General features: G+C 41.1%; 1 protein-coding gene across 1 annotated transcript in view; it reads left to right on the top strand.

The window, feature by feature from the left end:
- Positions 1 to 6094: 6094 nt before the first annotated feature.
- Positions 6095 to 16051, top strand: part of slc35f1 (solute carrier family 35 member F1) — a 51321-nt gene continuing 41364 nt past the window's right edge. The window contains exon 1 of the mRNA XM_080452351.1: positions 6095 to 6781. Coding sequence (XP_080308477.1) covers positions 6660 to 6781 — 122 coding nt within the window. The 5' untranslated portion in view covers positions 6095 to 6659. The remainder of the gene's footprint in view (positions 6782 to 16051) is intronic.

A 16051-nucleotide genomic window follows, 5' to 3' on the forward strand; every position in this document is an offset into this window, starting at 1 on the left:
GTGTCACCCACAGCCACACCACTAGAGGGAGCCACCATGATCTGGTACCGCCCACATAGAACAAACATAACATTCTCATTCTACTACTCTGACACCATAATGTGTTGTTCTGACACCATCCATTAACCATTAAGACTGGGAACGCATCTGTGTCATTTTACATTTCTTTAGCTATTAAGAAATAGCAGATCTACAAGCTAATAGTGCGGCACCGAGTGCCGCGCTATGAGCTTGTAGATCTGCTATTTAAAAAAAAAGAAATATTGAATATATATATTTATACATTTTAACTCACATATTTGCTTCTGGGGGTCCCTGGAACAACATATTTTGAGATGGAGGGGGTTTGCAGACAAATACATATCATTGAGATCCACTGATATTATAGCAACGTGGGTTTCTTTTTCCATTTTCAAGATTTTTCAAAAATATGACCACAGATGTGTTTCCGGTCTTAATGAGTCTTGACTTCTTGAGCCTCCAGCCCATGTCTCACGTCCACCATGATGTTTAATGTCCATCATGATGTTTAATGTCCACCATGATGTTTAATGTCCACCATGATGTTTAATGTCCATCATGATGTTTAATGTCCACCATGATGTTTAATGTCCATCATGATGTTTAATGTCCACCATGATGTTTAATGTCCATCATGATGTTTAATGTCCATCATGATGTTTAATGTCCACCATGATGTTTAATGTCCATCATGATGTTTAATGTCCACCATGATGTTTAATGTCCATCATGATGTTTAATGTCCATCATGATGTTTAATGTCCATCATGATGTTTAATGTCCACCATGATGTTTAATGTCCACCATGATGTTTAATGTCCATCATGATGTTTAATGTCCACCATGATGTTTAATGTCCACCATGATGTTTAATGTCCATCATGATGTTTAATGTCCATCATGATGTTTAATGTCCACCATGATGTTTAATGTCCACCATGATTTTTAATGTCCATCATGATGTTTAATGTCCACCATGATGTTTAATGTCCATCATGATGTTTAATGTCCATCATGATGTTTAATGTCCACCATGATGTTTAATGTCCATCATGATGTTTAATGTCCATCATGATGTTTAATGTCCACCATGATGTTTAATGTCCACCATGATGTTTAATGTCCATCATGATGTTTAATGTCCATCATGATGTTTAATGTCCACCATGATGTTTAATGTCCATCATGATGTTTATTTACAGAGCGTCCACTAGTGCCTCCAGGGAGCACAGACAGAAAGGACTTTTTACCACGTGAGTCCATGGTGATCAGTTCACTGCTTTTACACAAACCCTTCATACACTGACATTGTTTGGATACCAAGTACACCAGTGGTTCTCAAAGTGAGGTCTGGGGACCCCAGAGGATATTTGGGGGCACATATGGGGGTCCGTGGACGAGAGAGAGAGAGAGAGAGAGAGAGAGAGAGAGAGAGAGAGAGAGAGAGAGAGAGAGAGAGACATAGAGAGACATAGAGAGACATAGAGAGAGAACACACACACACACACACACACACACACACACACACACACACACACACACACACACACACACACACACACACACACACACACACACACACACACACACACACACACACACACACACACTCACACACACACTCACACACACACACACACACACACACACACACACACACTCTATATTATTATTATTATTATTATTATTATTATTATATTTATTATTATGTGTGATAGTAAACTGTATTGTATGTTGTTCGTCTCATCAGATGTGTGTGAACTCACACTGGATCCAAACACAGCACACAGCTACCTCTCTCTGTCTAAGAACAACATGAAGGTGACATGTCTGGGAGAGGATCAGAAGTATCCTGATCATCCAGACAGATTTAAGCGCTTCTACCAGGTGATGTGTAGAGAGAGACTGACTGGACGCTGTTACTGGGAGGTAGAGTGGAGTAGAGGGGTTTCTATAGCAGTGACATACAGAGGAATCAACAGACAGGGTTATGGTGGCAGTCTGTTTGGATACAATGACAAGTCCTGGAGTCTGTTCTGTAATGGTGTTAATAACAGTTACACTGTGAGACACAATAATAAGGAAACTGTCCTCCCTGTCAGTCCCTCCGGTAGAGTATCAGTTTATGTAGACTGGTCTGCTGGCACTGTGTCCTTCTACACAATGTCCTCTGACACACTGACACACCTGTACACCTTCCAGTCCACATTCACTGAACCGCTCTATGCTGGGTTCTACTGCGGGTTGTATGAATCCTCAGTGTCTCTGTGTGTCAGATAGAGGAGGTTGTCCTGAGAGGAGGAGCAGGAGGAGAAGGAGGTATACTGTAGTAGCAGTAATGCTACTAGTACTCTTTATCTATGTGTGTGTGTGTGTGTGTGTGTGTGTGTGTGTGTGTGTGTGTGTGTGTGTGTGTGTGTGTGTGTGTGTGTGTGTGTGTGTGTGTGTGTGTGAGTACACATCAGACACACACACACACACACACACACACACACACACACACAGAGCGAGAGAGCCTCCTCAGTGTTTATTGATGTAATGATTGATATTATTATTATTAGTGTTTAAAAGAAGAAGAAGAGGGGGGGGCAAAACATCAGTTGTGATGTGACACGTTGTAAATCTGCAGTTTTCGCTGTATTCAGCTTTTCTTTCTTAATTCATTAGAATGATGGATCATAATGACATTTGAATTGAAGTTAAACAAATAATCAGTGCATTTTGTAAATGAAAAGTGTCATTTAGTTTTAGGAAAGTGTTTGAACTGTTTTGTGAAACTGTGGTTCTCAAACTTTTTACAACATTTCAACGACGACCATTAGGCCACCAGACCCCCATATAACTCTGAGAGTGTACAAATAGAACCAAATGAACCCGTAAGGGTCCATTTGGTTCCATGTGTACACTCTCAGAGTTACAGACCTGTAAGGGTCCATTTGGTTCCATGTGAACACTCTCAGAGTTACAGACCTGTAAGGGTCCATTTGGTTCCATTTGTACACTCTCAGAGTTACAGACCTGTAAGGGTCCATTTGGTTCCATTTGTACACTCTCAGAGTTACAGACCTGTAAGGGTCCATTTGGTTCCATGTGTACACTCTCAGAGTAACAGACCTTTGCTGGGGACCCCGTGTGACCCCCTCAAGGACCCCTGTGGGTCCCCGGACCCCACTTTGAGAACCCTTGTTGTAAAAGACTCTGTTTGGAGTAATGTGCTGAAAGCGATCCAGAAAAAAAACTTGTCTTTAACAAATAAAATGGAATATTTTTCTATTAATCTTTGCTTTGTCTTTGTTGTTAATTTTGTAACAGCTTTTTACTGTGGTGTAAGAAGTACTATTAGTATTATTATTATTATTATTATTACTGTCTCTCAGACAAGTTGTGTGGTTGTGTTTTGACCCCCATAGATATAGAAACTTAGATACCTCATTGGCCTCTGCAGTTCGTTGGAGCGACTGGTATCGCGGTCGCCATTTTAGAGGAGGCAAGCTACCATTCAAAGTGACTACTGGCCAATCATAGCGCGTAGACTACTTGCCAATCACAACGAGTCTAACTGACTTTTGCTGCACGGCTGCCTCTTACGAAAAGACCCGCCCCCACCTGCCTCTGATTGGCCTACCGAACGCCCCCTTCTGTGACACACGCGGAAGCTTGCCTACTCTAAAATGGCGCCCGAGATACCAATGCCTCAGAGCCGAAGGAGGCGTCTACCTTTATATGTCTATGTTGACCCCTGCCTGAAGAAGAAGGAGGAGGAGGGGGAGGAGAAGAAGACAAAGAAGACGACGAAGAAGAAGAAGAAGAAGAAGAAGAAGAAACTGACCAATTGTAACTCTGCGAGCCGATGACATCACATTCCCGGAAGTAAACACCACACTGTTTAACAACTTCAACCTCATATGGGTAACCGGAGACCCTCAGGGCTCAATACTAGTGTATTCCTGTTTTCTGTTATTGTGGAGAAAGCTTTCGCGGAAAATAGTAGATCAACAAGCTCACAACGTGACGCGTTGTGGGCTTGTCGATCTGCTATTTTCCGTTGAAAGCTTTCCCCACAATACAGATGCTGGGGTTTAAGTGGTTAAATGTATAACTATCAAAGAGATTCTTCTCTTTGATGCCATGTTAGAGGCTGTTTGTTTGTTTCTAATGGTTACAGTAGAGAGAGAGATGAGAGGAAAGGAAGAATTTAATGGATAAACACTTTGTTTACTGCTACAGCTGATGTGACCAGCAGAGGGCACTACAGTCACAGGTATGAGTAACTATCTGTGTCCATTGATTGATTGATTGATTGATGTAGTTTATTTAGAAAGACATGAGAATAGTACATGACAGTACATAACAGTACATGGAAGTACAAATTCACAATACAAGGTCTACTAAACTGGAAACCCTCATTAAGCATTACGCTTGTTTAAGATGAGAACCCCATGCACACAAATCATGATGACATACATACTGTGTGTGTGTGTGTGTGTGTGTGTGTGTGTGTGTGTGTGTGTGTGTGTGTGTGTGTGTGTGTGTGTGTGTGTGTGTGTGTGTGTGTGTGTGTGTGTGTGAGTGTGTGAGTGCATTTGTTTGTTTTATTAAATTACACGTTTTCTGACACAACTTCCAAATAGATGTGAAACTAGATGAGCAGATCTGACTCTATGTAACATTAATTAATGTATTATTGGGTGAGTAAACAGAGAGATATACTTTAATATGAATCCTCCCATTAAAATGCGTTGCTTTTTACAAGCTTTTAGCACGCAACCCAAAAGAGAAATTGAGGTGTCTCTGAAAATAGCAGATCTACAAGCTCACAACACGCCGCGATGCGACGTGTTGTGAGCTTTTAGATCTGCTATTTTCACCACTTATAATAATACTTATAATTTATGGAAATAATTCATTTCATTTCATTTGTATTTTTATTTTTCATTCTTTTGCAAAATCTTTGAATTCGTTTTAAATTTACGAAAAACTTTATTTTGGACATTATTTGAAAATCCTTTGAAATAATAATAATTAAAAACAAAATACAGAAAAACAAAAAAACATAAAGGGATACAGAACTGGTTTTCAACCGGGACCCCCAGAGTGACATATAGGCCACGGACCCCCATTAGATTTGTTTTTAGCTCTGGGACCCCAATTGACACAGTAACATCCCATGGCATTAATGTTGTCTTTTCTTCCTGTCTTTAATTATTTATTAACCATTACTTTGTATAATCAAAAGAAAAAAATGTTCAGAGATAGTGAAAATAGCAGATCTACAAGGCACTGTACAATGAAAGAACAGCAGCACTACTGTAGAGTAGGATGTTTTCAAGTTTAAATTGGTCTTAAAGCTACAGTAAGCATGTAGGTTTTACCATGCCTATGTGAGAGCTGTGCATCCTATTAGATCATAGTAAGCTGTTAACACCCTGCAGTGACGGTCCATTCATCAAACTGAAAAGTCCTTTTTATATCTGATTGTATTAACCTGTTTAATTCGATTTCTTTGGCTATATCAAAAATAGCAGATCTACAAGCTCATAGCGTGGCACCGAGTGCCACGCTATGAGCTTGTAGATCTGCTATTTTTGGGGGGGGGAAACGTGAAAATGTGTGCAAATCTGAATATTTATATATATATATATATATATATATATATATATATATATATATACATTTTTAACTAAAATCGTTAACATCGTTAACAAGTGATGCCCATAGTTGAATCCACACGCCCCCTTTCCCTAAAGCTCCTCTCTGGTAAACCTGCGATACCATACTGCAGTTCATTGCGATGCGTTGCTATGGCAACACATTCAAAGAAATTCAAGAAAGTGGGATCGGCGTCGCCGCCTTGTGGCCGAGTCACGCCTCTGCATGGACACACGCACACACCATCATCCAGAGCAGTTACAGAACGGAGAGGAGAGGAGAGGAGGGGTTCGAACCACCACGACCACCACAAGACCCCCACCAGCTCATTGTAGACCCCCACCACACCCCCCCCCCTGCACCGTGCACTGTGTTTGGATTGTAACCGAGCTAGAGCAGAGGAGAAGAGAGGAGAGGAGAGGAGAAGAGAGGAGAGCAGAGGAGAGGAGAGCAGAGGAGGTGCTTTGGCATTTCATCCATGCACAGACCGTGGAGGAATCGAACCGTCATGGAAACGCCACAATAAAAGCGCGTCCGTCCACCTGTGCGCGCCGCGCCGCTAACGCACCGCGCCGCACCGCTCCGCGACGCGCCCGACCGCTCCACTCAGCACCGCACGGCACCGCTCCGCGACGCGCCACGCAACGCGACGGACCGCACCGCTCCGCATCGCCACCTGCCGCGCCGCTCAGGACAGCCATGGGAAGAAGAGCACGTCGTCTCCTTCAATGAGGACTTGTGGATCTGTTAACGAGGGATTTTTGCATCTACAGCGAGGGATTTGTACATCTAATCTAATCCAAGCGGATGAAACGCATAGATATCATTATTATCATCCATCAGGCTGATAGAATCCTCAGACACTGAGACATAAAACACATGAGATATGATCTGTGTGTCTCCTCTCCTCTAACACTATGAGACCTGATGTGTTCTGATACATTTATATATCTATGTGTTTTAGATCCATACATCTCAGGCTCTAGAGGATGATTGGTGTCCATCATCAGAACCATGTTGTCACCACTATACAGAGTGTCCCCAGCGCCCACAGCGATGTCTCTGTGGCACCCATGGGTGCTGTGCAGAGGATGAGGAAGATCTTTAACAGGTGAGACATGGTCTGTCTGTCTGTCTGTCTGTCTGTCTGTCTGTCTATCTATCTATCTATCTATCTATCTATCTATCTATCTATCTATCTATCTATCTATCTATCTATCTATCTATCTATCTATCTATCTATCTATCTATCTATCTATCTATCAATACAATTAAACACTCTAACAGTAATAGTATCATCCTTCTATATTCTGCTGGTAATGTTAGCCCCCAAAAATAGCAGATCTACAAGCTCACAGCACGTGTTGTGAGCTTGTAGATCTGCAAATTTGTGCAGATCTACAAGCTGCTTAACATAGCAGCTTGTAGATCTGCAACCCCTCTCTATGTATTCAGTTTTACAGTTGTTGAGAAAGGTAACAGGTGGGAATAAACAGTCATTATCTTTAATTAACAGCGTGTAAATTAGGTTATTAATGTCTCGTTATGCTTATTAAGCTCCTGGTTGCGTGTATATATAGGCTATTTCATGTTGGGTTTTATTCATTAATAGTGTTCAGTGTTAAGTTTAAATTCAGTGAACGTTTAATTAAAAATGTTCATCGCTTTGAGGTTTAAAGGTGATGGATCATGTCTGTCTGTCTGTCTGTCTGTCTGTCTGTCTGTTACTCTGTCTGTTACTCTGTCTGTCTGTCTGTCTGTCTGTCTGTCTGTCTGTCTGTCTGTCTGTCTGTCTGTCTGTCTGTCTGTCTGTCTGTCTGTCTGTCTGTCTGTCTGTCTGTCTGTCTGTCTGTCTGTTACTCTGTCTGTCTGTCTGTCTGTCTGTCTGTCTGTCTGTCTGTCTGTCTGTCTGTCTGTCTGTCTGTTACTCTGTCTGTTAGTCTGTCTGTCTGTCTGTCTGTCTGTCTGTCTGTCTGTCTGTCTGTCTGTCTGTCTGTCTGTCTGTTACTCTGTCTGTTACTCTGTCTGTTACTCTGTCTGTCTGTCTGTCTGTCTGTCTGTCTGTCTGTCTGTCTGTTACTCTGTCTGTCTGTCTGTACTCACAGTTTTTTACTCAAGTAAAAGTATCAATACTGCAATGTAGAAATACTCTGTTACAAGTAAAAATCCAATAATCAAAAGTACTAAAGTATTGGTATCAACATGTACGTAAGTTAAAGTACAAAAGTAGAAAGTAAAATGTTTTCAGAATGTCCCATTTCACAAGTTTTACATTTTTTTTAATGTAAGAAGATCATTTGAAAATAGCAGATCTACAAGCTCACAATGCGTCACATTGTGAGCTTGTAGATCTGCTATATTCAAATGGTCGAAATGTACACAAGGCCGAAGTGGTTAATGTATGTTGTTGTGTGTAATAATAATCAAAATCTACAAAGTAATTAGTAACTAAAGTTTTCGAATAATTGTAGTGGAGTAAAAGTATAATATTTGCCTCTGAGATGTAGTGGAGTAGAAGTAAAAGTACTGAAAATTGGAAATACAATATAAGTACAGTACTTGAGTAAACTTAGTTACTTAGTTACTTTACACCACTGGGTGTAGGAAAAGGAGGGGGATTGATTGATTGATTGATGATAAAGAGCACAGAGGTAAAACACTTGGGCTAAAAGGATAACACACAAAAGTCTTGTTTCCATTGTGGTCCTATGTATGTATTTAATTAATCAATATATAATATATACTGTAACTAGAAAAAGTGCTCCTCGGTGCACAGGTCTCTGCCAGCAGGTCAGGTAGGTTATTATGGCCTCCTGGTGGCGCTATAACAGGCCAATGTGAAAAGGGTGGCATTTCTTCCTCGGCCTAGTGGGAATGTGTGTGTGAAATTTCAGGGAAATTGCACGCTGCGTTCATGATTTGAGGCATTTTGTTCAAAATGGACCAATCCTGCAGACTTTGGAAGCCAATGTTAGTCAATTGGGATGGAATATGAAATATTGGACAGATTCACGTCAGGATCACATAGACTGTAGAGATACTGTGTACTGATTTGCGTGATTTTTGGACAGACTCTGAAGGAGTGATATCCAAAAATGTGTTTCACAAAAGTCGGCCTCCTGGTGGCGCTTTGATCAACAAATACAAACCGCTATATTTACAGAAGAGAAAAAGGAACAACGGTGGCAGTATACTGTATGATCCCTCATGTCAAGGCCATTTAATATCTATCTCCACTTGTAGTTTTAATATCTATATCCACTTGTAGTTTTCATATCTATCTCCACTTGTAGTTCTAATATCTATCTCCACTTGTAGTTTTAATATCTATCTTCACTTGTAGTTTTAATATCTATCTCCACTTGTAGTTTTAATATCTATCTCCACTTGTAGTTTTCATATCTATCTCCACTTGTAGTTTTCATATCTATCTCCACTTGTAGTTTTCTGACAGAAGCTTTTTTTCAGGCCAGTTTATAAAGAAACCAGTGATTCACATGATTGAATGGATGATGTCATGACATTCCACATTATGGTGGAGGGGTTAGGGTTAGCCTGACACTAGCCAGACCGACAACGCGGATCCACCCACACGTAGAACGTATGTGAGTGAATCCACGCCATCAGTCCGGCCGATGCCAGGCCAGGTCAGGTGAGATGTTAGCAGCAGGTGTTGGCGACGCTATAGGAGGCTCTAGGCACTGTGGGTCGCCTCAGAGCCTGGCTCCTCCCTCGTCTCGTCTGACCAGAAGTGGTTTGGGGCTGACCAACCCTCTCCACCCCGGGTCGCCCTCTCCACCCCGGGTCGCCGTCTCTCCGGCCGTCCTTTGATTTATTTGACTTGCACAACATGTTTTTGTATACATTCACAGGACATTAGGTTAGTTATTTCCAAGGGAAAGTTTATTAAATAGTTGTGCCGGTCAGTGGCGTAGCCAGAACGCTAGCCGAGGCTGGGCCTAGGGGAGTTGCGGGTGGGCACACATGCACACGAGCGCAGTGCGCGTGCATGTGTGTCCGGACTGTGTGCTGCGCGCCCGAACATTTGCGGTTATTAGCGGTTTTAGACGCTTTTTTCGCGGGTTTGTGACGGATTTTGGATACCTACTGTTATCAAAATGACTGAATATGATATAGAAAATACAAAAATAAAAAGATAAATTATATTTGTTTTCAAAAAAAATTATTCACATTTTTTGGGGGTGGGCAGAATCACCAAATGGGTGGGCCCAGGCCTACCTATGCCCACCCGTGGCTACGCACCTGGTGCCGGTGACGTAAGAAACCCTAGGGGGTCTTATGTGAAAACCTCACCGTTTACATTACTAATATAATATAATATAATATAATATAATATAATAATATGAGTTAAAGACGGGGTGCCGTGATTTTCAGTGATCCCCCCCCCCCCCCCCAAAACATAATCATCAGGTATTATGGTTATACTAGGAGGAAGATATTTTTCCAAAAAGTGTACAGAAATTGTTAAAATTATGTTTTTATGTGGACACGCCTCCAGTTCATTAAGTATACCTGGTTCTCGCCTTAGCACCTCCTCCACCACCTTAGCACCACCCACCTGTCCTAGTCCCTCCTCCTCCTCATGCCCACACCTGTTGTGTTATGATAATGAGGGGGAGGGTATAATTTTACTATGTCACTAAAGTGCTGTTTCTCTATTGGCACGTTTGACCCTCAAGGTTTCAGCCTCCAGGTAGAAACTCAAAATAGTCAGAGAAGACATAAAACACCATAAAAACACCACCAGGGGGCTTAATGAAGTTCTATCAACCTCATAGACACATGAAAAACAGAAAAGGTGCAAAACCATGGCACCACCTCTTTAACATGAAGAGCAAAGACGAACAAAAAACAAAAAAACAAGGTTAAGTGCTGGTTAAGTTTACAATGTGTAATACACCGTCTGGACGTCCTCTTGAATGAGATTCAAAACGGACTAGTTCTGTAATTGAAATCAGCTGTGTTAAATATGCAACATATGGAAAAATAAAAATAAAGTGTTTTTAAAAATCAGCTGTGTTTGGAGGAGCATGAGCTATGAGAATCACACCGGTGAATGACATCTATATTCATTTTTATTCATGAAAGTGTATCTATGTCATCACGCAGCACTTGATGTTTTTGTTTGTATTCCTTTATAAGAAGTCATTAAGATTAAAGGCTGTTTGATGGACAATCACCTTTAAAGAACTTATACGGGCTGTGTGTGTGTGTGTGTGTGTGTGTGTGTGTGTGTGTGTGTGTGTGTGTGTGTGTGTGTGTGTGTGTGTGTGTGTGTGTGTGTGTGTGTGTGTGTGTGTGTGTGTGTGTGTGTGTGTGTGTGAGAGAGAGAGAGAGACTTTTAGCCCCTTAAGTGTTGAGTTCCCCAGTAGACTGGTCCAGACTGCCTGGCAACCACGGCTATAATAGCTGCTGTGTGCGTGTGTGCGTGGTGCCCCAGGGGGTAGGTAAAGTGAGGAAATGGGAGGTAATACGACGTCATCCTCTGTGAGACATTAAGGTATTTAGTGGGAGTTCAGCCAGCTCTCTGTGTCTTTGATCACATTTCATCACTCAGTCATGGTGGAAGAAGTTTGTTTTGTTTGTTTGTTTGTTTGTTTTACTTAAAGGTACATTTCACTTTAAAAACACTTCCCATGTACTCAGGCTTTTGGTGTGCTGTCCAGACAGTTGCTTAATTGATTAAAAAATTACATATTTGATATTCATTATTTGATCAGACACGTCCCCTTCCTCTATGAACCCGTTGTAAATTCAAACCAGTGGTGTAACGTAACCAGTGACTTTGACCAGTTTCATTTTCAAAACCTTTGCGTCATGCATGTCTCACAAACAGATGCCATGCGTTTTGTTGATATAACCATAGGCGGCGGGTGAGCTTGACAATTGGGAATGCTGTGGGTGATTTTTGTTAGTATTCTTTTTGGTTTTTGGTTACTTTATTTCGGTTATAGGGTTAGGGTTAGGTTATTTAATTTTAATTTTTGCCTGATTTTACTGATTTATTATCAAAAAATGTACTAAATAATGCTGCGCACATATATCAACCTATAATTCCACTAACCTCTGTCTTGGTGTCTGTCTTGGTGTCTGTCCGTCTTGGTTGGGTCGACCGGCAGTTAGGTTTCGCTTTCGGTTTGCATGCTGCAGTTAGGTTTCGCTTTCGGGGGGGGGGGGGGGGGGGGGGGGGAACCGCGCGACAGGACGTGCAATAACCCCAAGTTTGCAACTACTTTCGCCTGCACCCTTCACCGGGTATGGTCTAGTTATATATAATTTGCACAATTCCCAGAATTTCCCAGCATAACATTTGGGAAGGCTTAGCCTACCCTAGCCTTCATTACCCGCCGCCTATGTATATAACAAGTTTGTTCATATAGAGTCCTATCCACACATCCACCATTTAACTTCCACATGATCAAAACCATTGGTGTTGTGTGCCGCATTCGTTTGTGTGACATGCATGATGCAAAGGTTTGGTAAGTGAAACTGGTCAAAGTCACTGGCCATGTATGGTTCCTCAGTGAAGCTAGGGTGAGGAACCGGTCTTCTTGGGTTGTTGTCGTCCTTTGACTTCCTTCACCAGTCTCACAGAACTTGGTCCTATAAGTTTGTAAATGGTACCAGGGCTGACACCAAATAATCACCAAATACGCGTAATCTGCGTAACGGAACACCAGCTTCACTTGCCTTATTGCACCATGGGCCTTATCCTGAAGAGACAAACGTGGCATCTTTCCATGAGGTCAGTGTTGCTGCTTGGAGAATCAACACAAACTCAACAGAGTTGCAGGTTTTGAGCGACCTGTGTGCTGGCAGGTTTCTCAAAACCAGAGTGAATACCAACAGAAGCCTATTGGGAGATTTTGGCAATGTTTCGGAGGCGCTACCCATACGTTTAGCTGTGTTGCTCATTCCACGAATGCCCGATCCTTACAAGCTGTACCTCCTTGTAAAGGTGACTAATCAACGATAAAAATGATATAAAACACAATACCAATTGGTATTATTAAAGGGGAGAAATAATCGACCAAAGTTAAGTGTCCACTTTTTGTGGGGAGTTTATTTTCCATCTGAAGCCTTGCTGGCAGAATTGCTGGTTTGTTAGAATGGCAATGTTGGGTATAGCTAGCAGTGCTGGAAAAAGTACTCAAATTATTAGTAAAAGTATCAATATTGCAATGTAGAAATACTCTGTTATAAGTAAAAGGCATGTGTTCAAAATGTTTCTTGAGTAAAAGTACAAAAGTATTGGCATCAAAATATACCATATACCAAAAGTACTAACATGTTTGAAAATAGCCTAGGTATTAAATAGGACTAAAGTGGTTAATGTGTGTTTTATATTAATAATGTATATCTGCAAAGTAACTAGTAAATAACGTTTATCAAATAATTGTAGTGGAGTAAAAGTACAATATTTGCCAATAAATATTTTACAATATTTACTCTCAAGTCTTGTTAAAATGCGGTTGTTCTCCCAGAGAGCTTCAACATGGTTCCATTCTGCTGGGAAACACACTCATACACTACTATGAAGCACACTGTTATGAATCCATATTTCACTGGATCCTCTGTTCTCTGTGGTCTATGGAAAAAATACTCCTTCCTTTGTGTGTGTGTGTGTGTGTGTGTGTGTGTGTGTGTGTGTGTGTGTGTGTGTGTGTGTGTGTGTGTGTGTGTGTGTGTGTGTGTGTGTGTGTGTGTGTGTGTGTGTGTGTGTGTGTGTGTGTGTGTGTGTCCATGCTGCTACAGACTGCCCTCTTTGTCCGTCCATTTCCTGCATTCATGACCCCTTAGAGCATGGCTACATGACACACACACACACGCACACACACACACACACACACACACACACACACACACACACACACACACACACACACACACACACACACACACACACACACACACACACACACACACACACACACACTTTAAGATGCTGATTTTGTGATGTTTTTGTTTTTTACATTTCTACTCCTAACTCTGAAGCCAAAAATAGCTGATCTGCAAGCTCATAAGTTTGAGCTTGTACAAAGAGATACAACGGTAAATGGTGCATTTATGAAGCGCCTTATCCAAGGCGTTTTTTACAATGTGCATTACATTCACCCATTCACACACACACGCACGCACGCACGCACACATAAGCACATGCACACGCACACACACCAACCTGCTCATCAGGAGCAGGAGATTCAGTGTCTTGCTCAAGGACACTCCCACACTGACTCTGGGAGAGCGGGGTATCGAACCAGGAACCTTCTGGTTCAGCTACATTTACAGAGGAGAAAATGGAAAATTGATGCCAGTTTTTTAATTTCAAGTGCCGCGCTATGAGCTTGTAGATCTGCTATTTTTGAATAGCCAACGTATAAAGTAATGGTTAAAGTGATTTTATACTTTGGCTATACAAAAATATTAGATCTACAAGCTCGTAGCGCGGCACTGTAGATCTGCAATTTTTTTTGGAAAATGTGTGCAACTATCTCCACTTGTAGTTTTAATATCGATCTCACTTGTAGTTTTCTGACAGATGCTTTATCAGGCCAGTTTTGAAAGAAACCAGTGATTCATTTGCAGATCTGATGAAAGCTTGTAGATCTGCTATTTTCAAATGGCTGAAATGTATATAGGGCTGAAGTGGTTAATGTATGTTTTGTAATAATAATCAAAATCCGTAAGTTTTCAAATAATTGTAGTAAAAGTACAATATTTTCCTCTGAGATGAAGTGGAGTAGAGGTAAAAGTAGGCCTACTGAAAATTGGAAATATTCCAGTAAAGTAAAAATTGTACTTAAGTAGGCCTACAGTACTTGAGTAAATGTACTTAGTTACTTTACACCACTGGTTCTTGGTTTACCCATGATCCAAGAATACTATTTCTATGCATGTGATGTATTATTTTGTGTTGTCCTTGCTTACTGTAAATTACTCTGGATTAAGAGTGTCTCAAATGCCAGAATTGTAAATAGTAAATTGTTATGGTGGCTCCCTCTGGTGGATGGTGGCTGTGTGTGTCACTCACTCTGCAGAAGCAGTTAGACAGGTATGAGGGACCTGTGTAACCTCATATGTCTTCATAAGTTCATATTATGTTAATTTGGGGGTCCTTGACATGAAACCACTGAGAACCACTGCATTATAGAATACACAGTGATTACATATTTTTATTTTTTATTTTAGGGTTTGTAAAGAAATCACATTCTAATCAAATAAGAATGAGCTTGCAAATCGTCTATTTCCGCAATTTATTTAAAAAAAAACGTTTGCAAGAGATGGATTCATAAAGATGAAGGGAAACAATTATGACGAATATGCACAATAATGCTTGATTAAATCAAATAATTGCGATTAGGAGGTTATTTAATAATTATGAAATATAACTTTGTGACAGCATGAAGACATTTAACTAATTAAGTCCTGAGGCCGATTCTACAAATTATAACAGTTTTCAGAAAAACGTATGTTGCTATAATATCAGTGGTTCTCAAACTTTTCCATGTAAAGGAGCCCCACAATTATATAATTATATGTATTTGGCCGCAGACCACCATCTCAAAGTATTTTGTTCGAGGGACTCTTTGCTTCTGGGGGTCCCTGGAACAAAATATTTTGAAATGGTTGGGGGGGGGGGTCCGCAGCCAAATACATATCATTTTGGGGGTCCTTGACATGAAAAAGTTTGAGAACCACTGGGTTAAAATGCAAAGCATGCTAGGAACTTAAAGACACCATATACAGTATACTAACACACACACACACACACACACACACACAAAATATATGCAGAGTTCAATAGTACGGATACAAGTCAAATCATAGTGTCAGGTCACAGATCAATATACAAATAAATGAGCTGATCAGAAAAACCTATGATCAGGTGACTAGATGATTAGCATCAGGTGTGAACCGTCATACATGTCAGGCAATAACCGGAAAATAAAAAGGTAGGTTTTGATTATTATTACAAAACATGCATAACCACTTTATCGCTATATACTTCAGCTATTTGAAAATAGCCGATCTATAAGCTCACAGACGCGTTGTGAGCTAGGGCAAGTGCTACTACGGGCTGAGGTGGAATTTGAAGAGGTGAGTCTTCAGATTACGGCAGAAGATTGGGAGTGAGTCGTAGTTGGTAGCCAGAAGGGAGAAGAGTCTGGGACGTGTGGAGCGCTGTCCCGGATGTTTTAGCGAAGGTTCTGTCAGCTTCCCTGTGTTAGCTGATCTGAGAGAGCAGGAGGGGCTGTAGGGTTGGATCAGACTTTGAAGATATGGGGGTGCCATACCTTTGGTTGCTTTGTAGGCCAACGTCAGTGTGTTGTACTCTGTGCGGGCAGTAACTGGGAGTTAA

This window comes from Gymnoscopelus braueri (assembly GCF_963280865.1).
Source record: "Gymnoscopelus braueri genome assembly, chromosome: 16".
In the NCBI taxonomy this organism is placed as follows: domain Eukaryota; kingdom Metazoa; phylum Chordata; class Actinopteri; order Myctophiformes; family Myctophidae; genus Gymnoscopelus; species Gymnoscopelus braueri.